Source organism: Anas acuta, chromosome 2, assembly GCF_963932015.1.
Source record: "Anas acuta chromosome 2, bAnaAcu1.1, whole genome shotgun sequence".
Taxonomy (NCBI): domain Eukaryota; kingdom Metazoa; phylum Chordata; class Aves; order Anseriformes; family Anatidae; genus Anas; species Anas acuta.
In genome coordinates this window covers 149241795-149267933 of record NC_088980.1, presented here as the reverse complement: position 1 = coordinate 149267933, position 26139 = coordinate 149241795, and the positions used below count along the sequence as shown (strand labels likewise).

The following is a 26139-nucleotide window of genomic DNA, read 5'->3' as shown; positions in this document are numbered from 1 at the left end:
TGTTTGCTTTCTTCTGTCTGCACTTGGGGTGATAACACAGAAGTTCAGTGTTCCTGCACATTTCAGATTTTTTCCTAGGCTTTTCCAGCTTTCTCTCCTCCATCTCCACTGTGCTTTCCATATAAATGTATGCTACCTTTGACTGAACTATTCATGATAAAGATTCTCTGTGGTAGTGACTCTCTTTTAGGGTTAGCTAACTGTCAACATATTTCCAGTCTTTTGGATTTGTTGAATATTGATTATTTACTGCACCTTAGGTTAAGAGCTCTTTGGAAGTGTTGAACTTAGTCAGGCACTATGCACTGCAGAAATGTCTATTACTGGCAGGTCTCAGAAAGCACTGAATTAGGAGACCCTACAGCAGACCTTATTGATTTAAATTCCCTGATGGACAAATGCACTTTTTCAAAGAGGAAACACATGGCAGAATTCAAACACACATCAGTTATGACTTTTGAAGATCTAAAACTTTTTGACATTTGCAAACTCCTCCCTAACTCACTCTCTGAGTATACACTCCTGGAAACAGTCATAAACTCCAAATCAAGACAAACTCAACTAGTTTCTCTTAACAGAAATGCTTACTAAATGCTGTTTTTATGCATAACCCAGCTCTGCTCTCAACAGCTCAGACAAACTCCCTCACCAGTACGCTTCTGATTTCCAGTTCCCTGAACTACATTCAGTTCTGTTGTGATAATCTTTCTGTGTCTGGGATTCACCTACCACTTCACAACAGTCTTTTGAGCTCCTTCACTGTCTTTTTAATGATTTCTCCATTCCCTGTTCCCTTACTTTACTATACTGTACCTACTTTAATACTTCCACCTGACCAGCTGTGTCCAGTGCCTTTTAATGGTTTCTTTGCCTGAGATCTGGTTGTTCCCAAATTCACTCTAAATATTATCTTGTTTTCAGCTACTCCAGCAAAACCCTTTTCATACAATCACAAATATAGATGAATTGGTCAGAACCATGTGTACTGTCAAATTTAAGTTTAAACTTGTCTGACCTGTATTTTCTCCTTTCGTTGCCTTTGTTGTTTTTTGCTTCTTTTTTTTTTTTTTTTTTTTTCACATCACCTTTGCAAAGTGCCCTAAGGTGCCTCTATGAAGGATACTTTATAAATGTAAATTTGATTTGACAAGTGATTTCTCTGTGAACTAAACTTTTAATTACCTCCTCTGAGAAATGTGGAAAGCAAAGTTTTAGAGTAATATTTTTATGGCTATTTCTAACCACCTGCATGATCTTCTCAAGTAACTTTCTTTAGCTGTATTCATCGTGCTTTCAGTCATGTGCAACTGCAGGTTCAGCATGGACAGTGCAGGTCCTGTTACACAAATATTCCCAAGCAGCATGGTGATGGATACTCTTTTTGTCTGCAATTTATAATATATATGAGAAGCAGACCTCCCAGAGCTCTATTTAACATCAAAATGTATCACTCATGGCTTTTAAGATTACCTGATATTTCTGCTATAGCTACTTATTTGAGTTCTGTGCAAGGTAAAAATGGACTAAAGGACTTTTAAATGTGAAAACATTTTCCCTTTTTTCACCCTATACCTCAGCTTTCCTACTGTGTGAGCGTTGATTATCTTCAGGTTAGTCAAAAAGATCTGAAACAGCATGCATCTTATAAAATCATAGTGTACCCTGGACTGTGGCTCTGATATGCAAAAGAAAATCCTACAAGACTTCTGGAATTGACCACTGTAAACAGCAAGAGAAAGAAGTGACAACAAAAGACTCAAGTCTTTTATAGATTTTATTTTTATATTTTAAAAATTATTATCATTTTTATTAAAAAGAGACACAGACTGACATCTTTGCAAGGCAGAGCAGTTTCCTCTTTAGATTTGTTTCAGTCAGATGACTATGTGTAAGAAAAGCAAATTCTGCCTCTGCAGTTTTACCTGTAGCATGTTTTCCTTAATTCCCTTTGTCCAAATCAAATTACGTACTCATGAAATCTAATTGAAGGCCAAATTCTACTGCATTTGCTCTAAGGAGATCTGCTGAAGCGAGTGGAACTAGTCTTGAGTATTAGCAGAGACAGGTGACTGAACTAGGCTCATGTGGATGTTACAATTGAATTTGCAAATAAACAAGAATACCCTGACACTAGACTTCTGATTGATTGTTTTTGTCACCTTAAACCCTAGCTTTCCTAGTGTGTGTGCACAGATTATCTCCAGGTTGGTCAAAATGATATGAAGTGTTGACTTCTCCAGCCACCCACAGTTAACTTCAGTTGTGCTGAACAATGCAATACAAACTGGTCTTATCTCATGTCAACCCATCATACACTTACTAGCAGCCTGTGGAAAAAAGGAGTTATCTTATGGGTTGAATTACTGTATTTTATGTTTTATAGTGGATCAAAGGTAGAAAGTGTTGAGTGGAAACTGGCTGGTCTCAGGCACATTATCTCTAGACAAACAGGGTAATGTGGAAGAAAAGAAAAAAAAAGTAGAGAGGTGGAATTGTGACAAACACAGTGAAGCTAAATAGTCTTGAATTCCTCTCTTTTTTAAAGAAAAGGCTGAGATGAGGTATGATATAAGTCAGTAAAATCAGGTAAGTTGAAAGGAAGATGAATTGGAAATGATTAGTCACTGTTTCTCATATTATAAACATGATGCGACACTCAAATAAATGATAGGGACGCAAATTAAAGAAAAATAAAGGAAGCATATTTATCACAAAGTGCCTAATTAAATTGTAGAAATCTTTGTCATCAGATGCCATAAGGGCCAAAGGTATAATTAGCTTCAGAAAGAAATCAGAGAAAAATGCACATGGTAGATCTACCGGGGGCTGTTGAGCAGATGGATGGAGTATGCCACCTCCAGCTCAAAGGTGCTGTAAACCACAGGATCCTGGAAGCTAGAAAGATGCAAAGATCATGCTAATCAAGCCTTATTTCTCAAAAGCTTTGCCTAGATGTCTATTATTGGCAAAGGTTAAACAGAACTTCAGCTGGAGCCAGGATATGCATTCTCATTTAATCAAGGCATATAAATTGTAAATGAATTCCCTGTACTATCCTAGAACAATGCTCCAGATTCAGAAATATAGGAATGCATAAAGCTGAAGTTTCTGCCAAATGCATTTAGTCTGATATCAAATCTCAGTTCTGTAGCCCGCATGAATGTGAGGAACGAGACTTGCAGTTCTTAGGCACAGCATCACAATGAGATTAGGGAGTTTTGCTAAATGTTTGCTATTGGAAGAAGCAAGATGGATTTCAGGGCAACTGATTATAAGATAACACTACAAAAATACAACTTCTAGACCATGACCCATAGACCATAAGAAGAAAATATTTTCTTCTTATTCAACAACTACATGGATTTTACAAAACAAACCAAAACAAAACAAACAAAAAAAAAAACCCACACACAACAACAACAAAAACAACAACAACAACAAAAACACAAAAATAACCTCTACTACACCTGCACCTTCTACAAGGAATGACTGTAGATTTTATATAGGCATCAGTGAAGAAAAGGTTTATGTACACAGGCACAGGCTATGAAAGCATTTGGTTATGCTTTCAGCTTACCTTGTTGGATGGTTAAGGATTCAGATTGTGCAAGCTTGTGCTTTGACTTCAGCTGAAAATGAATTTATTTAATTTGGTTAATAATAACAGAATAACTATTATTACTGATAGTAATTCTTAGCTAAATGACACTCTTTGTTTTCCTTAATATGGCTTTGCTCTCAAACTAAACCATGAAACAAATCACAAAGTTGCTTCTACAGAAAAGACAGTGCAAAAACAAATTGTTAATTATGTTTGTAATCATTCTTGACTATAGCCCTGTGAGTCAGTTCTTGGAAACATCATTTGTGGTTCAACTAGAGTTTAATGCCCCCAAATACTGTATCTTTCTTCCTCGAGGCAGAGAGAATTTTATATGTTTGATGCCTTTAATTAAGATCCAGGGGATTCTTCTATGCAAGCTTTCCTAACCATTTAGTTTTACAGCCAACATGACTGCAGAGCAGTCATTCTCTCTCCTATTTTTTTAAACAGATATTTTTATTTCTGTTGCCTGATAAAATCCTGTTTGTTGTTCATTGCAGATAGTGGCTCAAGCAGTGTTATTTATGTGTATGAACACCGCAGGAATCTTCATTAGCTACCTATCAGACAGAGCACAACGTCAAGCCTTCCTGGAGACCAGAAGATGTGTAGAAGCCAGACTGAGGCTTGAGACAGAAAACCAGCGTCAGGTATTGGAGAAACATTCTTATTTTTGTATTAACTGGAACTGATAATTGAACAAGACCAAGCTGCTCTCTCATTTGTAACCTTACTTATTCTAGTGTGATACGACCTGATTTGTGCAGGTTAAGTGAGATGATTGTTCTTATTTTGCTGCTGTGTATTGATCTGATATGACATTATAAAGATTTTCTTTGAGAAACCAGGTGAATAGTGAATAGCTGACTGGTCATTGTCATTTCCCCTCACAAGAAGAAGGGGCCATCATGTGAAACAATAGCTCACAGGTGTTAAAAAACATTTCTTTACACAAGTGAGATTAAACTGCAAAACTAGATTTTTCAGCATGTTTTGGATATAAAAAGTTCATATCAGCTGAACTAAGTTCATGGAAGAAAACCCTGCCTGGGCAGAGAAAATCCTAGAACATCACCTTTGGCTCACAGATCAGTTTTTGGAGCTGTGATGCCCCTACAGGGAAGTATCACTCTGTTCTTAAACTCTTCTGAGATCTCCTTTTGGTCACTGTGTGCAATAGCATACTTGACTAGGTGAACATTTGGTCAAAGCTGGTGCAATTGTTCTTAGGTACATCATTTCCAAAATAGAACTGAGGCATCCATTAAAAGGAAGTTTGCTGCTTATTGATTTGTAACAAGGCAGCAGAAATTATATTTAGTGTTATGCATATTTCGCATTCCTACTGAAATATCAGAAGGTTCACATGTTATTTTAGAAGTTGCATTGAGATCAAAATACAGCCAAAATATATACAAAATATATAGTGTTATACTACTCTTTCTTTCTCAAAAGAATTTATGTTGTTATGTTTATATTACAGGATATGGATATGTGTATAATAAAGATATCATAAAGATATCCAGGAAGACGTCATGTTTTAGACTTTACATGAGAACTGAAGGAATGCTTGTGCAGAATGATGCCAGTTATCTATCTCAGAAAGTCTCTCCAGCTGTAGCTGACTAGGAAGGCTTTGAGGGAAAGCTGGACTCTCTAGGATACTCTGTTCTCATTTTAACTGTAAGACTAGGACTACGTTTTTGTGGTTTATGGATTTTGCGGGCTTTTTTTTTTTTAACTCTCTTCTTGTCTAATCTTTAGTAAACTAACATTTTGTAAGGTTTACTTTCATCATTATTTCCTAGAGTTCATTGTAAAATTATTTAGAAAACACCATCAGAAAATTCCCCTGCTCCAGATGATTCTGAGGATTTTCCATTAGAATTATTTTGTTTTCTCAGGGAAAATGAAATTTCTATGAAGAAAATATTTTTTCCTGAGAAATTCAATTTTGCTGAAATGTTATTTCCTATTAGGAAAATGAAGACAAGATACTTCCATTTCAAAGGGTTTTAAAAACAAACACACACACATACACAGAGGTTTCTTTCAGTGTGGCTGAAAGTAGGGGTTGAATCTAAATATTTGCTTCTAATCTGTGCATTTTGTCTTGGCCCAGTGTTTTGCAAGGTTTTGGAGCTGAGTTGTTCCCTGAGGGCAGAACTTCCTGCAGAGTCACTTTTCTGTGGCTGAGACTCACCTATAACCAAAGTAGTGTGCTATAGACATCATATGACTGGAAATGCAAATATAGCCTGGCCCAAAATAGAAAACACAGACATCTGGTCACTAAATCAAAGAGATCTAAAATTCAAATTAATGATAAACTAACCCCAAAATTAGGAACAAAATATTTTGATATATTTCCAATAACTCTGTTGGAACATTTTATTATGAACATCTATATATAAATATATTTTGTGTATTACATAATATAATGTATTTATACTATATATTCCATATTCTATATTATACTTTATATAGTAATGCAAATGAAAATCTGAAAAGTACATATATTATATTGATACATTTTAAATGTATATAGAATCATAAAATCATAGAATGGTTACAGTTAGAAAATACTTCCAAAATCACCAGGTCCAACTACCCCCCTACTATCAATATTACCCACTAAACCATGTTCCTAAGTAACACATACAACCTTAAACATCCCCAGGGATGGTGACACCACCATCTCCCTGGATAATCCATTCCAATGCCTAACCACTCTTTCTGAGAAGAAATTTCTCCTAATTTTCATCCTGAAAATATTGTATAATATGCAATATATATACAAGTATATATGTTACAGATATTATACACACACATATATATATTTTATATACAAAATATCCCCATTTGTATTTGGGACAACAATAAAATGAAATATTCAAATTTCTTGAGGAATGGAGACTCTTTTTCACTCCAATTTCTTTTTTCCCTTTGCTTCTGAAATAGTGGCTCATTTAAGCAATTTTTAAACATATCTTCTTTAAGATGACTGTCAATGTCACACATTGGGTGGCTGCTTTTTTGAGCAGATTGATCATGCTCACTTGATCAGTATCCATGGGCAGTGATCCAAGGACTGCTAGCATTTTTTCTTTATCTTCAAGACATTTATTTCATGATACAGGGGATCTGTAGTTCTTCTCATGCATGACTATAAAAATTATATTGTTTGTTCATGTACATTTTAGAAAGGATTAAATCCTGATAAAGTTTAATAAATTCATTATATGACTTTCCAGTGAACATATATGTGTGATATAGGAGTGGGGGTGGGGAGAGTGCACAGGCCAATAGCTGCGATGTGGCTTATGAAATTTTCTACAAATAAGGAGCAAAAAATGTGGTAAGTAAATAGAAGTATAGTTATTTGTGCAGTTCTTCCAGATAACAATTCCAGGAGTCACAATATAACTTTAAAGTAAGAAAAAAATAAATAAAAAGCAGAAGGTATGAATGAAATATTTCCTCCTTATTCAATAACTGCATGGGCTTTTAATATATATATATATATATATATTTAAAAACCAGATGGCTAAAATTTTAGCTAATATTCAATAAGGAATGTGTTAAAGAGGTGAAACAATAAGAAAACATTCTCTTTTCATTTTGAAGAGACTATTTTCTTTTGACATAAGTGTTATAAACTATCTTCATTATTGTTATCAATAGGTCCTCAAAAGTAGATATTCTCAAAGTTACACACTGGTTTTCCCATAACTGCAAGAAACCCCATCCTTAATATGACTGAAAACCTGAAATCCATTCCACTTTGATATATTTCTCCTCTGCTTCTCATAAGCTGTCTAAACTTAAGGTTTCTTACAGGAAGGTCAAGCTTCTTGTTGCTTTCAGTGGTAGTACTGTTTCCTTTTTTGGTAATAGGTGGCATAATTACAATCTCTCAAGTTTTGTTTCCACCCAATATGTCATACATAACATGTCATATGAAGTATGACAAGTTGCAAGATAGGTCCCATATGTCTGGTTTTGTACTAACTTGGTTTAAAACATAAGACCAGCTAAGAAGAAAAAAAAAAACATGAGTCAAAAAACCAAACCAAAACAACAAAAAAAGGAATGTTATATCCTTTCATAAGTATTTGCATAGGAAAACTTTTTTTTTTTTTTTCAATTGTAAAGCTCATATAAATACTTCAGGCATTACTGTACATTGAGAAAAATAAAAAATCATTTCTGTGCTCTCGAAATGACCCCTCAATATACCGTATATTTATCATCTCTTATTATCCATCATTCTAATAACTTTAAATGTTATTGTTATCATTATTCAGCATTACATAATGCCTAAAAGATTCGGTTATGGAAAGTCATCAGTTTTGTGGCAAATGTTTTATAATTTATATTTTAGAGGCAAGAGAGTTTTAGAGCCAATATACACATGAAGGTGTACAAGAAATTAGAACTGCTCAGTAGGGACCTGCTTGGGATTCAGGGATTTTTAAGAATTCCCTAATGTATGTGCAGATTTCCTGGAATACAGATATAAAGTTTGTAACATATTACCTTCTGTCATGCGGTGGAAAGCAAGAGATGATGTTCTGTATCTCCCAATGATTTTCATCTTGAGAAGCTGAATTATTTTTCAGTGGAAATAATAGTCTCATTCTTTCATTTGTCATTTTCTTTTTTTGTGGACTGCATTGAAAATAGAGGTTAAAGCCACCATAATCATAGTTTGTCCAACTATGGGGAAATAATGTTTTTTGTTTGTTTTCTTGTTTGTGAACTCTGAGCTGAAATTTTGACAGATGTGATTTTTGTTTGTTTCTTTTGTTTTGTTTTCCCACTGTCATTTCCATCAGCCTGCAATCTCTTTCTTTTTTAGGGTTTCAGGACTTACAGACTCCTGGCTCTGTTTCAATATGGCTATGTGGTTTTTTTCCAGTTTGATGGTCCAAGTAATTTTGCTCTGGAGAAAAGTCTATGTGCCACATTATGCCCTCAACCATATAGCTGTAATTCTAGATTCACTCCATTGATTCACCCATTGTTCATAGAAAATATCTTCAGGTGCAAGTTTAGCTTTCAGGTTGATTCATTTACTGCACAGGAAGAAGAGGGTGAAGTGTAGTCCTGTATGAAAGGAAAGATTCATAAAGAGTTTTTTCAAAGCTCTTAAGTGACTTAAATTCTAGCTTGCATGTTTCCAAAACTCTATACAATTAAGCGTTATAATCTTTTCTGTTCCATCCTTCCTTTCCCATCATTCCATCAATTGCTGCTATTCTCAACAAGACTTTTCAGTAAAATTTTCAGAAGCATTTCAGAAAGTTCAGAGTTTCAGTCATGTTTTCAAGATTAATTACTTCACTGAGGATCTGGTTTTTGTTTTGGTTTGGTTTTGAATTTTTAAGCAATTGAGGTTGTTAATAAAAACATATTAGCAGTTTCAACAGTAATGTGTTTCCTAAATCTAATCATTATTATAATAAAGTGAATTGTACCGTGGATACAAAAGAGAATTACTCCAGCATTCATTGCTAACAATGTTTATGCACTTAGATACAGTAATATCTAAGTGATAACACTTGGAAATCTCAGCACTCTGTGAAACTGAGGGAACATATCTGTCCCCTGCTTTCTCTATTTTCATTTCAAAATTATAATTTTGGTGAAGATTTAAAATATCTTACAGCTTGGCTTAGTTGAATGAGACTCCACTGCCAATGACTACCAGAAAAACTGTACCATAGAAAGACAGAAGGATTAGAGAAACAAGATAAAGAAGGCAGAAAGATAACAAGATATTATGTTGTAAAAACAGTCTCAGTTTACCAGCTATGGACTAAACCATTAATTTAAATATTTTCTAATGAAATGTAGTTACCTGCTTGTGTTTAAGATACATAGTGTTTAAGATACATTGTGTTTAAGATACATCAAACAGCCCAAAACAGCATCCATAAAATATCCTCCAATTTTGTTTTCACCACATGGTAATTATGTATAAATGAAGAATGTGAAGTTCTCAGTTTTGTTAAATCAATTTTTTTTCAATGACATCATCACTTACCATTACCTGTTTAAAAAATTGGTTCAATATTTTTATTTAGTATCTCTGCATTTCAAAAAGGTTTACACTCAGTGCAGTGTTTTGTTAACAACCAGTTCAAAAACATTTTCTTCCTTTTCATCTTGATTTTATTGTAAAGGCACAGTAGGTGATTCTGATTTCTGATTTCATTATACCTAGGCAATGAAAATGGAAAAGTATAACTTATTTTCTTAATTAGCTACTGTAAAACTTTCAAAAACAAGAAATATATCATTTTCCTCATTTTAAAAATGTTATGAAATTGCCTTCAGTGAAGAACAGAAACCTACATGATATTTCATTTCTATTTCTCTTCAAAACAAAATCCCTAACTTCACATGAATGATGTATTAAATCCACACATACATTGAAATGATGTCTTTAGAACAGTTTGAACTTGTAAGGCCTCTATTATGTCCTTACTTGCTCTTTATACAGCAATTCGTATTTGTTTGAAATTTGTCTAACATTTTAAACTGTCATATATTGCCATTTAATTACACATAATTTCTCAGATAACAGTCTACCTCTTCCTCCACCACACACACAGAGGAAGCTATATCTATCTGAAAACAACTATTATGCAAGGAGGTGAATATTTTGACTTACAAAATTTCCTATGTCTAAAGATATAGGTGGAGTCTTAACTGATACAAGAACATCACAGCAGTTAACTTGCTAAATAGCTTTAAATATACCTCTAACATTAGAGATTTTGTAATAAGATCTCAATCACAGAATATTTCAATCACTAGTTACCTGTGAGAAGAGGCCAGCCCCCAGCTCCCCACAATTTAATTTCATGTAGGTGCAGAGAGCAATAAGGTTTCCCTTGAGCCTCCTCTTCTCCAGACTAAACACCCCCAGTTCCCTCAGCCACTCCTCATAGGACATGTGTTCCAGGCCCTTTACCAGTTTTGTAGCCCTTTTCTGGACATGCTCCAGGGCCTTGATGTCCTTCTGGTACTGAGGGGCCCAAAACTGAACACAATATTTGAGGTGCAGCCTCACCAGAGCAGGGTACAGGGGAACGGTCACCTCTCTGGTCCTGCTGACTGCACTATTTTTTATACAAGCTAGGATGCCATTAGCCTTTTTGGCCACCTGGGCACATTGCCAGCTCATGTTCAGGTAAACTTCAATCAGTACCCACAGATTTTTTTCCTCTGCATAGCTTTCAAGCCACTTTGCCCTAAGCCTGTAGCATTGCATGGGGTTGTTGTGGCCAAAGTGCAGGACCCAGCACTTAGCCATGTTAAACCTCATCCCATTGTCCTCTGCCCATTGTCCCATCCTGTCCAGGTCCCTCTGCAGGGCCTTCCTACGCTCTGGTAGATTGACACTTCCCTCCAACATGGTCTGCAGACTTACTGAGGGTGCACTCAATTCCCTCATCCAAATCATCAATAAAGGTATTAAAGAGGATGGGCCCTAACCCCTGGGGAACACCACTGATGACTGGTTGCCAGCTGTATTTCACCCCATTCACCACCACTCTCTGGGCCCAGCTGCCCAGCCAGTTTTTAACCCAGCAAAGATTGTACCTGTCCGATCCATGAGCTGTCAGCCTCTCCAGGAGAATATTGTGGGAGACCGTGTCAAAGCCCTTACTGAAGTATAAGTAGACTACATCAACAGCTTTTCCCTCATCCACCAGGCAGGTCACCCGGTCATAGGAGGAGAAGAGGTTGGTCAGGCAGGACAGAGTGCACCTTCAGCAAGTTTGCTGACAGCACAGAGCTCGGAGGAGTGACGCCAGAGGGCTGTGCTGCCATTCAGAGGAACCTGGACAGGCTGGAGCATTTTGAGGTGAGGAATCTCATGAAGTTCAACAAAGGCAAATGCAGGATCCTGCACCTAGGGAGGAATAACCTCATGCACCAGTACAGGTTGGGAGATGACCAGTTAGAAAGCAGCCCTGTGGAGAAGGACCTGGGAATCCTGGTGGACAGCAGGCTGACCATGAGTCAGCAATGTGCCCCTGTGGCCAAGAAAGCCAATGGTATCCGGTAGTGCATTAGGCATTAGGAAGAGTGTTGTCAGCAGATCAAGGGAGGTGATCCTGCCCCTTCATTCATCCCTGGTGAAGCCTCATCTGGAGAGCTGTGTTCAGTTCTGGGCTCCCCAAGACAAGAGGGACATGGAATTACTGGAGCAAGTCCAGAGGAGTGCTACAAAGATGATTAGGGGACTGGAACCTATCTCATACAAGGAAAGGATAAGAGAGCTGGGCCTGTTTAGCCTGGAGAAGAAAGACTGAGAGGGGATCTTATCAGTGTGTAGAAATACCTGAATGGAGGGTGTCAAGAAGATGGGGACAGACTCTTTTCTCTGGCACCCAGTGAAGGGACAGGAGGCAATGGTCACAAACTGAAGCACAGGAAGTTCCAGCTGAATATGAGGAAACATTTCTTTATTGTGAGGGTGACAGAGCACTGGAACAGGTTGCCCAGAGAGGTCGTGGAGTCTCCTTCTCTGGACATATTCAAAACCCAGAAGGATGCCATCCTGCGCAATGTGTCCTAGGTGACCCTGCTTGGTAGGGGGATTGGACTAGATGATCTTCAGAGGTCCCTTCCAACCTCAGCCATTCTGTGATTCTGTGATTCTGTGAAAACATTACCTTTCTGAAACATTTTATTTGCATAATTTATGTTAGAGTTAGAGCACTTGATACTGTTTTATGAAAGGATTTCTCTGCAGTTGTTCAAGATGACAGGTGAAATCAGTTCAGATATGTGTGATGCTTACTTTCATCCTCCTGTGAGGTGTTTCTTCTTGTTCTCATGGCAGCAGATTCTGCATCATTCATGAAAAGAAAACTCTCTACCTCGTGTGCAGAGAGCTCACCAGAAAAGCTGCACTGATACAGCTGTGCTAAGCTGTAAATGGAGACTAAGACAAAAATCAGAAAGAAATCATCCATATTTTTAACCTCCGAGAAGCCAAATAAACAAATTTATTCTACTCTAACACTACGTTGTTGCCTACAGTGAAGTTACGCTGTGCTAAAAGGTTCTAGAACCACAATGCAATAGCCTCTTTATCTGATTTTTTGCATCCCTCTCCAATATGTTCTTCAGAAAGCAGATACCCTTTCTCTGCAGGTATCTTCTGAAATTTCACCAAAACAAAGTCATTTTATACGAAAATAAAACCCCTTCTCAATGTCTTCCTAAGCAATATTTATGGCTTCTTGGGTTTCTGGTATGTTGTCAGAGGAGACTGGCCTGAAAGCTGGAAAAAGGAGCAATTAAGACAGGGGGTGACTGAGGGAACAATTGCTGTCTGCCTCTTCTCTTGCAAGGATTACTCAGGAGAAAAAGTCCAAGCTGGCATCATACTTGAATCACCACACTTCTGGGGATGCTTCCAGTCAAGCTGGGGTTAAGATAGGCTTCTGCAGGCATATTTCTCAATTTTGTCAGATTTATGGGGAATAATAAGAAGAAATTTGTATTCATTAAATGATCTAAAAAGAAGAGTCCCATATAAAAATACCCAAGCAGACTTCTCTTCCCTACCACTGCTTTCCTAGCAAACTACATTACAGCTGATCTCTTTCTCATAGAGTATTCCGCAAATTCAATTAAAGCTCATTTTGAAAGTTAAAACAGTTTGGTTATTATTTCATATGATTTCTATGATGGATTTGAATTCAAACATTCTAATGGACCATTTGACTAGGCAATAAGAGGGTTGGTTTCTGGGTGGGAACTCACTTCCTATCGTTCACATGCAGCTTTTAGGACAGAAGAAGGAGAGCACATCCCTTAGTCTCCAGAAGTCTGCTGCCGCCCTATTTAGTTTTTCCTGTTCTCTGTGGAACAACATTAATCTTGTCTAAACCTCTTCTCCATTAGAAAATTGTTCTGTCTGACCATTTGTTTCCCTTCTACCTCTGCTTCCTAAGGACTATTTCGCACTTGCCCCTGCAACAGTCTCTATTTCCTATAGCTTTAACAGGCCCTCGGCAGACTGATGAATTCTGCGTTTTTTTAAAGAAGCTTACATGTTTTATCAAGCTCTTACAGATCTAGATTTTAATCAACCATCAGTACTTTGCAACCTTTAAAGTCAGAACAGATTGGGCTGAGATTGGAAAGGACACTTTAAGAGGGTTAAACACTATAAAGTCATCTTCTCTGATATCGGTGCTAAGAATATGAAAATCTGTCTAAACTGCTATGAGGATAAAGTTCAGATTTGGTTTAAAAAAACAATAATCTGAAGTTTAGAGGTCACATAAGTTTTAAACTAGTTTTAAATGCTTCATAAATAAAAATTGTGGTCACAGTAATTGAGCTTTTATTTTCAGAGAGTAGACAATAACCTTCCAATTAAAAATTCTGTGGAAACCTCTGGTTAGAGATTACATTTAATCCAGTTTTCTTCTGTATAAGAAACTCAGAGTGTTGAATCTGAGATGCTCAGAAAGGTTTCCCAGTTCTTCAAACTTTAAATACTGGTGTCTCAATAAAAATTTGTTCTTGGAATTGCTCCTTTGGTATTTTGAGGTTCATACTTGGTATAAAAACTTAGGGGGTAATCCAACAGCTGAAGGGATATATAGACTTTATATTGTTCTTCTTAATTCGTATTATGACTCAGAAACTGACCTAGGTCCCTTAACAGATTTTTATTCCTTGTAAAAAAATAAAATAAAATAAAATAAAATAAAATAAATAAAATAAAATAAAATAAAATAAAATAAAATAAAATAAAATAAAATAAAATAAAGAATAGAATAGAATAGAATAGAATAGAATAGAATAGAATAGAATAGAATAGAATAGAATAGAATAGAATAGAATCGAATCGAATCGAATCGAATCATACACACATTCACTCTTGAGAAGATAAGACTGAGAGGGAATCTTATATTTACAAATACCTTAAGCGTGGGAGATGGAGGAATACAGCCAACCTCTTTTCAGTAGTTTGTGGGGACAGAACAAGGGGCAATGACCACAAAATGGATCACGAGAAGTTCCACATCAACATGAGAGAGAACTTCTTCACGGTGAGGGTGACGGAGCACTGGAACAGGCTGCCCAGGGAGGTTGTGGAGTCTCCTTCTCCAGAGATATTCAAGACCTGTCTGGATGCCTACCTGGGCAACCTGCTCTAAGGAGCCTGCTTTGGCAGGGGGGTTGGACCCGATGATCTCTTAAGGTCCCTTCTAACCCCTACAATACTGTGATTCTGAGATTATGTTTCTGTTGGTTCCAGGGAACACATTACAGGACCAGCACATTCATTCTCTACATCTTCTTGTCTCAATATACCTCATCTGCTCACTTCCACTTTCAGTAGAAAACACATTTTGCATGTCAAACATTAGGTGCTGTTCCTTCACATTCTGCTTGTCCACACTTGAGAAATTTGCTGGTGATGTTTGTTTCTTATCCTCAGAGTGCAAGACCCAGATTTTGCTTTCAAGTAAAATTGTAAGGTAAAAATGAAATAAAAATAATTCTCCGCCTTCTCTTCCATTACTTGTAAATCTGGACTAGTCACATGGACGCAAATAGAGGATTTACAACCAACGCTACAGAGTTCAGAATCAGACACTGAAGTACAATTTATAGAGGGAAAAAATAACCCTGAAGAGTTGTAGGACTTCAGACATGGGAGTTTTCCCTAGAAGATATTGGTGAGGAATAAAACTGCTTCCCGTCCCTTTTGGATTCGCTAGTGATAAAGCTACTTTCCAAAGCTTTTTCTTTTTTTTTTTTTTTTAATCTCTAAAGCTGTTCAAGTACTGTGTTCATCAATAGTAAATGGGACTCATAGCTCATTGATCAGTATTTGGTGGCCTCTGACTTCTGTGTTCTCAGCTCCTTGCTAAGGACAGAGGTGTCTAAGAAAGAAAGAAAGGAAAAAAAGAAAAAAAAAAAGCTATTATCACAGTTACCACTGGCTCATGACCCATGCTGATTGCCTCAAGGAAGTGGACAAAGGTGAAATGAGTAAGGGGAATGAAATAGTTTAAGCCCCCTACAGCGATGAGACACTTCTGCCATCTGGTCTGCATTGCAGTCATCTCTGCTTAAATAAAGAACTCCAGGTTCCAAACTCATCAGTCTAGCGCCTGTTCTAAGCTGTAAATAGACTTACCTGTTTTAAGGTCATTTTTATTTCTTGTTCAAGATCAGAACTTTACACTAACTTTCCTTAATACCCTGGAATGACTGCAGGAGTCTTTCAAAAGTCCTTGTAATCATCATAATTAATAGGGATTCTGATGTCCAAATAATAGTTTTAAATTCTCTGTAAATGAGAAATATTAATTCCAAGCTAGCCAGAGGCAAGTCACTGATGCAATTGTTAAGATCATTTAAGGTAAGATAAAATTTTTGGATTAAAGTTTATGAATAGGTTGAATGTCTTTCACATCATCAGTATTTAAGTACCCACCTACAACTCTATTAAAAGAGATTTGATTTTCACCAAGTGACCACTGTTCCACCTCCTGAAACTTCCAAGGCTTGTGCTGTTTAAGATTGGGGTCTTGCAAGTCTCTCACAAGACAGATTGCCTGGATGCCTTGTTTTGACCAGAATGACATCCTAGCTCATTTTCATGTCTATGTTCTGCAGTGATTGAGTCATATAAAGCTGAGAATAAATGGCATGTGATCTTACTTTCTGACATCTCCCATATCATTATCTACAATAACTTATACTGTTGAGAAAATTATATTTTGTTGAAGTGGTCTAGTAATTTCTGAAATGGCAAATAAAGTAACAAAATGAAAAAAAAAAAAAAATCTAAATAAATGGAAAGTACAAGTAGTGCAGAAGAATTACATGATGATTCAACAGCAGCAAAGTCATAGCAGTCTTAGAAGAGTGAAAGTGTACCAGGGCATAGAACTACAGACATTAAAGTCAGATGGGGCCAACCTGATCTTTTAGAACAAAATTGACTTGTAGCAGCTATTTTACTCTCCCCTTTTATTCATGTAAAACATAGAATAGCTTAAAATGATTCCATTATGGAATCCATATACATAATACGCTTCAGTCTTTCTTCTGTTCTTAAGGTACTGCTTTGCCCTTCCTGTCCAGACTAACTGGAATTTATGGAAAACAAAATGTTAGAATACAGTACAATACTTTTTGTTGAGTTATTTGTCATATTTCCATATAAATGTTTTTCTTCTGGAGATTTTACCTCTATAGAATCACCTAACAGAGAAGAAGGGTAAAAAAAATGTACTGAATATGTGTTTGGATTACTGCAGCACTGGACAGCATCACTTATAAGCATAGTTTCACGTCAACAAGACAGCATAGTAATACATGTTTGTTTGTAAAGTCTGCTTTTCACTGAATGTCTTTGTTACATGATTGGCTTTCCTCTTGTAATATAAGCCTGTTGCATGATTGGCTTTCCTCTTGTAATATAAGAAGATAATGTTCTTCATCTAAGGAAATCATGTTAGGATCTAGATGATATGAGCTTATTAAACACTGCAGTATATACATACTGAATTTGTCACCTGTGTTTTCTATTGCTTAAATTAAAAGACAGCTCAGATGACAAGGCAGTGTCAGGAGATCATTTTGTGATATAGCCAAGCAGATCTAACAGGTGGCTGCTAATGTCAAGGAATGAAATCTTGCTCCCTTCAGCTCTTGGCTCCAGATGTGCTCTCCTCCACTCCCATGCAACTTAGTGTTGTGTGTTTGACCTTATGGTGAGCTGACCATTGTGCCAGTGCCACACAGAGTAAACATTGGCTGCACTTAGGTTAAATATTAATCATGTTACTTTTAAAAATATTTTAACATTTTTTTCCTGAGTATTTTATGGAGGAATACTGTTTTTCAGATGGCAGCTGAACAGGTACCGTTCTCAAAAAATCTCTCAGCAGGAAGTTTTTCCACCACCTCCCAGCATGATACAAGATAAGCTAAGTTTTTAAGAGTCCAAAATGATATTGGAAAGACATGAAAATACAAACTGGAAGCCCCAGAACCAGAATTATATGGCTCAGATTGCATAGGGCAAGCAGGCATTAAGTTTGCCATATTCTTACATGATTTAACTGGTTGGTGAGAAAGGAGCCTACTTTGACACCTGACAATAGACTTTTAATCACCAAGCTCTGCCAAGATTTTGTAACATGGCTTCAGGTACTTTTATCTTCCAACCATTCCTCACCCAAAAAAAAAAAAAAAAAAAAAAAAAAAACAGCAGTATCTTGCAATCCTTCCCTCTAGCATGTGCTACGTTATACTGTCTCATGCTGTGTTCTGGGTAAGGTTATAGAGGAAACAAATGGATAAAATATTGTTCTTACAAGAAGGTTGTGGAAGAAGTTTCTTCCTTCTCATGTCACCACAAACTTTATAATACTTCTCAGTTGACAACTAATTAGGCACCATTATAAAAAGTCATGACTCATGAACACTGGGTTATCAGTTTGGATGATATCCTATATTGCATTGTTACATAAAACAATAACTGAAAACAACAACAAAAAACAAGTCTCCAAAACCTCCTCTGTGATCTGGCCTTGTTTCTCTCTGAGAACAGCAGATGACTGAATGGAATATGCAGCCAAGGATGGGATAAGTGGGAACGGTAACTGCCTGAATTCCAATAAAATAAAGTTGAGATAGCTCGTATCACATATTACAGCAGTAAGTAGCAAAAGCTAAAAGGCAACCTCATAACCCCATGAGTCTGAACATATTAGTTATTGCAGTTCCTTACATATTTTTTAATTACTTGCTATTGTCTTGATAACACACAAGAAAGAAAGGTTGCAAATAGACAGTCCATTGTATGCTAAGAAGGAAGGAATTTCTCTTTAGAGCTATTCATCATAATGAAAGGTGTTAATTCACATTTTCTAGAGTGGCATCTCCAGTAATTACGTTTATTCTGAACAGTGTCACTTTTTCAGTAGAAAACAATACCATTTTATCTTCTTTCCTTAAAAGCTTAAAAGCTTATGTGTTCCAGAATGGCTAAAATTGCTCTGAACAGGACTTTTCTTATTCTGTTTTGTTCAGCAATTAAGACTATAGTGCGTCCATGGTATTAATTGCAAATATTGTTAAGGCCAACCTTGACGGTTCTGGCAAAATGGTTCCCAAAAATTAAGATGAAAAATGTGGAATGGTTTCTTCAGAATCTCTGTCATTTTTAACATTTTTTAGGTATGTCTATTCCATTTTTACAGAACGTCATTGGGAATAGCCAAAAGCAAGTCATTCCCAAATCAAAATACTTCCACCCACAAATATCTATGGGTTCACTCATCTGAAAGTACATGTAGAGGAGGAAGAACGAAACTTGAACAATCCTTCTAGTAGTGCTTCTCATCCCTGAGTGAAGCCAACACTGATAAAGATTTTGAAAAACAATGGAAATTCCAGGATAGTATACACAAAATTTCAGCCTTTGCCCTTTACCACCTAAGGGGAGCTGGTACTGGGAGCTTGTGCAGACAGCAGACCCTGCTGGGGTGGTGGTGTTCCATATTCTGCAGGAAAACCTTGGGGAGTTTGGTCTTCCTATTGGCAACCCCCTGCAGGCACCAGATTGTTTGTTGATGTTTTGTGCCTGTTGGTATTTTGTTCCCTTTGATCAGTTCCAGTAGAAAGGTCTCCAGTTCTGTTTTTATTCACAAGACCTCTTGTGCTGGTTAATTGACTGCCCTCAAAAATGGTTCTAACAGTGGTTATTTACTCATCAGGGACTTGTCCCACTTTGCTGTGAATGTGCCCAGCTACACTTCTGTGGTTGAAAGTACGGTTGATACCCCCTGATGAGGGACACAGGTATCACTGTGCACAGACCACAGGGAAGCCATTCAATAAAAAATGACTATTATAGTTGCATGAACCAAGAAGAAGGCATTAGAGGATATGTGACTGTTACAATCTTGGGACTTTAAATTGACATGTGTGACTCATGAAGTTATCTTCCTTTATCAATAAGGTTTTTATTTTGCTATTCCTAAATTTTCCTGAAGGAGTGGATAGAGTAAGAGTCAGCTCCAGATTTGGGCACCTCCTAAACTAACTGACTACATGAGCTTTACATCCCTGAGCTCCCACTACAGTCACCTGAGATCTAGTCAACACAGACAATGGAGCCCAGAGACACCTATAGAGCCCAGGATACAAGGGCACATTGCCAGCTCATGTTGAGCTTCTAATCAACCAACACCCCTAAGTCCTTCTCCTCAGAGCTGCTCTCAATCTATTCTCTGCCCAGACTGTATTTGTGTTTGGATTGCCCCAACCCAGATGCAGGACCTTGCACTAGCCCTTGTTGAACCTTATGAGGTTCACACAGGCCCATCTCTCAAGCTTGTCAAGGTCCATCTGGATGGAATCCCTTCCTTCCATTGCATCAACTGCCCCACACTGCTTGGTGTCATCAGAAAACTTGCTGAGGGTGCACTCAATCCCACTGTCCAAATCACCAACAAAAATGTTAAACAGCACTAGTCCCAATATTGGCTCCTGAGGAACACTACTTGTTACTGATCTCCACCTGGACATTGAGCCATTGACTGTAACACTTTAAGCATGACCATTGAGACAATTCCTCACTCACAGAGTGGTCCATACATCAGATCCATGTCTCTCCAATTTAGAGGTAAGGAGATCGTGTGGGAAAGTGTCAAATATTTTGCACAAATCCCAGTAGATGATGTCAGTTGCTCTTCCTTTGTCCACTAATGTTGTAACCCCATCGTAGAAGGCCACTGAGTTTATCAGTCATGATTTGCCCATACTGAAGCCATGTTGGCTCACACGAATCACCTCTGTATTTTCCGTGTGCCTTAGAACAGTTTCCAGGAGGATCTGTTCCATGATTGTATCAGGCACAGAGGTGAGACTGACTTGCCTGTAATTGTCTGGGTCTTTCTTTTTTTTTTTTTTTTTTAAATAGTAGTTATGTTTCCCTTCTCCCAGTCAGTGCAAACTTCACCAGACTGCCACGACTTCTCAAATATGATAGACAGTGACTTTGCAACTTCATCCACCAGTTCCCTCAGTACCTACAGATGTATCTCATCAGGTCCCATGGGCTTGTGCACCTTAAGGTTCCTTATCTGGTCTCAAACCTGATCTTCTCCTACAGTGGGCAGTTCTTCATTCTTCCAGTCCCTGCTTTTGCCTTGTGGGATTTAGGCTAGAATATTTCAATACTGGATACTTGCTTGACTTGTGGCTGGACTGTCTCATAACTGTCACACACACGAATGCAGAAATCCTTATGTGTTATTTTCTTTTAGTATTTTTCCACAGCATGACAGAGGTAATACAGAATAGTGACAATGGGGTGTATGTATGCTTCAAATAAGCATCCTGACAAGAGCTCTTCACATGATACAGTATTAATAAAGGAGGACTGAAGAGGAGGCATACTAATTAACCTCCGTTTTTATGGGTCATTGCCAGATCTTATGTGCAGCCAAAAACATTTAACTTACCATAATGAGTTGCACGATGTTTAGGGTATAAAATGTGCTGGTCACATTTATCTTGGCTTAGTGAACACATGTCAAGTGAACTCTCCTTTATTTTAAATAAATGTTGTCAAGCCATTGCCTGATACCCTCTTAAGTGTATACAAACAAGCAGTATAAGTTTTCCTGATGTGAAAAGAAGCATGCTCCTCATTTTTAGTCCCACAACTGTTAAAAAGTGGCCTTTTTAAAATGTTAGCATACATTTCATAAGCATTTCAATACTAAATAGGATTTCTATCTACTTCTTACAAAGATAAGGTAGATTTATTTATTTATTTATTTATTTACAGTGAAAAGATTTTATATTATTATGAAAGTATCTTCAGAAGAACTCATTGAACACTTTAATCATATGGCTCTCTGAAAGACTGATATGATATATTCAAAGGGTGGATTTATTATATGGCCATATTGAGCAAAGTACTATAATAGTGAAGGAATAAAAGAATATATGGCCTAAATACCTTCAGTTATAGGAGGCTGAAGGACATGAAATATCAAAAATATTTCTGGTTCTTGAAAGGTAATCAGCTGTTTTTCCCAAACACACCATCTTAAGAGACGATGAGATATTTGCTTGAGAGTGGAACTACCTCAGGGCTAAATATTTCTGTGGAAACCTAGGCTTGCAGGAGTGGAAAGGACCTCCTGAGGGACTGGTATACTTCTTGTTGTCACAAGAAACTCATGCTGTTTTTACACATCAGAAGTGGAGGGGAAGATAGCGAAATACACAGGTGTGAAAGGCAGAAAAAAATCAAAACAATGTAGCTGTGCTAAAATTAGTACTACCTATATGGGGCATGGGGTAATTGTCCAACCTGGGCTTTTTACCAGAATAAAAGGTGTTTGCCAGAATAAAAGGTGAGCTCAATGCATGGTTGCTCACTGCCTGCTCTGTATTAGTTATCCCTGCCTCTCATCATTTTTTTTCCCCCTTCCTAGAGGTAACCCTGGTTTAGCAAAGTTTTGCAGAACAGGTGGATTAAAGAATAGCAGAGTCCCTGTTCTTTCATTTTGTGCACTAGCATGCTATGCAGACAGGAGCTCAGGAGAAATCTGCTGTCTCTAAGGGGAACATTATGCACCTCTGCTCCAAGTGAAGCTATTAGCAGTGTGTGCTTTGCCTTCTTGAGTAAATGTACAGTTCACCTCAGCTGGTGTTACCATCTAGACAAATGAATGTGTTTATCCACAATGTGTTATCATTGTAGCTGAGGATTATTTACTAACTACTAAAACTACTCAGAGTGGGAATTATTCATGCTTTTCACTGCAAAATATAAAAGTCAGTATATCTGTCTTGCCTCCTAAAAATGCTGGGGAGGGGTTCCTTCATTTATTTATTTTATTTTATTTTATTTTATTTTATTTTATTTTATTTTATTTTATTTTATTTTATTTTATTTTATTTCAAATGTTTCATCTACTGCTACATCTTATTTATGGCATCTAATCCTGTTGACATCACAAAGAGAATTATCATGAATGTTTTTGTCTTTTACCCACATTCCACCTTTGAAATGAGATCTAGATGTTTAAACCACTCGGGTGTTTTTTGAAAACTTTGGGTTTTTATTTGTGACATTTGAGATTCTCCAGTAAAGATTTCCAACTCTTGGAACAGAGTTTTAGCTGTGTGGTACGATTTGAAAAAGGAAACGTGAAAGAGCTCTACTCTCCAGTATAAACTCATGCTTGCACTGGGCCCTCCATGTTCTTTTGCCTTTTCCTTGTGGTCTTATATATTTTTCATACAGATCATGATATCACACAGCAGTTCACTCATGTCTTCACCTTTCAGTGTACTGTATCATGTATTTTAGTTAGCAAGAGTATATATGCTCCATAACTTGCAAACGCTTTCTTCCATTTCTCTTTAAATTGAATAAAGATTGCTCTGGTGAAATGTGTGGGCATGGATGGATAAAACAAATTCTGCCAGTGACAATGGATGCTTCTGTAGGTACTCCAGTCACTAAATGCACTGAATGCTACATAGTTGAAGGCAATTGTTGTGGCTGTGTAGCACTCTTTAAGGATTGTAACCTGATTAACATAAAAACAAGTTTATTGCTAAATCTGTCCATAAAACATTTCTTATGCGTGCATTAGTTTATATTATCCCTGTTTTTAAGCTCTGACAAAAGAATTAAGCTTTGTTTAAATGCTGTCCTTTTCATTACGTGAATGGTAGTAAGATTCCTCTAGATACATCTTGTTTTAGCTTCATGTCTATCTTTATTAATAATTATACAGTTTATGAATGCAAAACACACAGTCTGGAATTTCTGATAAATAAGCAACAATGAGAATCTGATCCTACTTGCTTTGGAGGACATTCAAATTCCTTTGGCTCTGTTAATTGGATCTGTTACTCAAGCTACCACTGCTAAAATAGAGTGCTTGATATGTCTGTAACTATCTGAGAAGCTTGTAATGGACATAATAACTAGAATGGATACTTAAATAGTCAACAGGTAACCTTGAAACATTCAAGGGAAGAATTTGTAGGAAAGGTTCTTGGTCTAGACTCAGGTTATTAATGTGAATTATCACAAATTTTTAGAAGGGAGAATCACATCAGAAATTACAAGTTACCCAGCTGTTCTAGTAACACAGAGCTCAAACAATTCATGTGAAGTACTAATTCAGTTTGATATTAATGGGCCTAACATCTGGGTTTCCTCTTTGTTTTAGGAACGGCTGGTGCTTTCTGTCTTACCACGATTTGTAGTTCTGGAAATGATAAATGATATGACCAATGTAGAAGATGAACATTTGCAACACCAGTTTCATAAGATCTACATTCATCGCTATGAGAATGTCAGGTGAGTGGTAGAGCCTCTCTAATATTTGTCTTAGCTGCTGCTAAATATCTCGTTCGAGAGTTCTTCTTACATTGTTTTATCCATTAATAAATTAGAAAATTAATGGACTTCTACATAATAACTGAACAGATATGCACTTAGGTGCCTTCTCTTACTCATCAGGATAGCTGGATGTTTTTGCCATAGTGAGACCTCTTTGAACTGAACCTTTAGAGCTGAACCATTTGTGTATTTTATTTTACTTTTTCACCTTAGTTGTGTGCTCAGGGTTACAATGAATTTGAAGCTGTGCCTGCATGTAGGCACAGACTCTGTCACAATCTTCCTATTGACCCTATGGAATGAGAAATTAGAAAACTGTAAGACCCTCTCAAATATGCAGACATGTCATGTGTCTACCTTGATAAGTAAATATTTTAATTCAGTCCTTCTTATTATCACTTTCCTAATTGCATTATCCCCCCTGTTAAATTTCGCCTATCCCAAACTTAGGTTTAGGGGTAATAGTGATCACAGAGCTGCTACTCAATAAGTACTTACTGTACATATTAAGATGATCCACTTCCATTCTATAATTTTACAGAATCTTTGAATTAAATGTGATCTCTCACAAACAGTATATTTAGATAAGTCCATAATATTTGCCATAAATTTGTCCCAAAACACATGGGCAAGTGATTGAACTGCCATCACTGAAGGAAATGGAAAATATGCATCTTTTGATATGGGATGTGATTGGCTAGAAAAAACATATACTTTGCCTTTTGATGAAATACAAATATAACTTTGTCTGGAACAGTTCAATAAATGCAGTGTTGAACTTCTACAGAAGAGTAAATAGATTATCTGCTTCTTCTGTGGTTTTGCAGTACCTCATACATACTCTTTCATTAAATCTAGTGGAAGGTCTCAAGGACCCTTACAAAAGGTTTGCTTTGCACTAGATTAACATAAATTTCATTACCTTTTTTCATTCTCAGTAAGTGTTGCTGTAGAGCAATCAAAACAGAGAGAAGATGGACCTTCTATTTGAATGGAAAAGAGTTTTAGTTAAGGATAAAAAGTCTAAACATAATTTAGAGCACAAATGCTGGTGTGTTCCTATGCATGCTGCCACAGAAAAGATCTTTTCAAAATTGTTTCTCAGTATTTTTCCCTAAATGTTGAGCACAAAATACCACATGAACCAATGGGTAATGAACTCTTAGTGTCCCATTAGGTTACTTTTGCTGTTTTGATAATGAAAAATGGAGAAATTGGTCATTTGAAAGTTGTATTTTCATAACTATCTAGGCTATTATTAATACTCATTCCTCTTTGTGTAGTTTGGTAATTTTCCTTTCCTTTCCTTTCCTTTCCTTTCCTTTCCTTTCCTTTCCTTTCCTTTCCTTTCCTTTCCTTTCCTTTCCTTTCCTTTCCTTTCCTTTCCTTTCCTTTCCTTTCCTTTCCTTTCCTTTCCTTTCCTTTCCTTTCCTTTCCTTTCCTTTCCTTTCCTTTCCTTTCCTTTCCTTTCCTTTCCTTTCCTTTCCTTTCCTTTTTTTTTTTTTTTCACAAGTAAAAATCCCACCCAGACTGCGAACCTTTTACTTTATCCTCATCTGATTGAGTCTTGTATGGTACATAGCTGTGCAAAGCCTGAAGATCACTATGAAAAAATAAAATCTTTGAAATCAAAGACACTGTAAAAACCCACATATATAAACATATACATGTATAAACCCACTCACAAAGAAACTATTAACAGACAGCTGGGTGAAAAGTCTCTGTGTTTATATAGCCTTCTATACTATGGGTTCACTATGCCACAGTCTTCTCACTGTTAAATGGGGACAACAGTGCTTATTAAGTCTTAACTCTGCCTTTCTGAATGATCTGAAACTCCAAAATTTTCATAAACCTTTTTCATTCTTGGTGGTATTTCCTTACTCCTTTTAAAATTTTTATTTGATACTCCCAAATCTCCAAAAGTGTAGCGCAAAAGTAGAATGACTTTAAAATATTTCTTTAGTTGTAATTCACTTCTCACTAACTATCTTCTCAGAACACACCTCTAATAGATGTTGAATAAACACAGAGCACACAGAACACATACAACACACCAGATTGTAATTTATCACATGGAGTTACC

At 36.8% G+C, this 26139-nt stretch overlaps 1 protein-coding gene across 2 annotated transcripts in view; it reads left to right on the top strand.

Annotated features, from left to right (window-relative positions):
* The window catches only part of ADCY8 (adenylate cyclase 8), a 122942-nt gene that overhangs the window by 22665 nt on the left and 74138 nt on the right, over positions 1-26139 (top strand). For both annotated transcript variants that reach the window (XM_068672665.1, XM_068672663.1), the window contains exons 2-3: positions 4105-4254; positions 23881-24011. In XM_068672665.1, coding sequence (XP_068528766.1) covers positions 4105-4254; positions 23881-24011 — 281 coding nt within the window. The remainder of the gene's footprint in view (positions 1-4104; positions 4255-23880; positions 24012-26139) is intronic.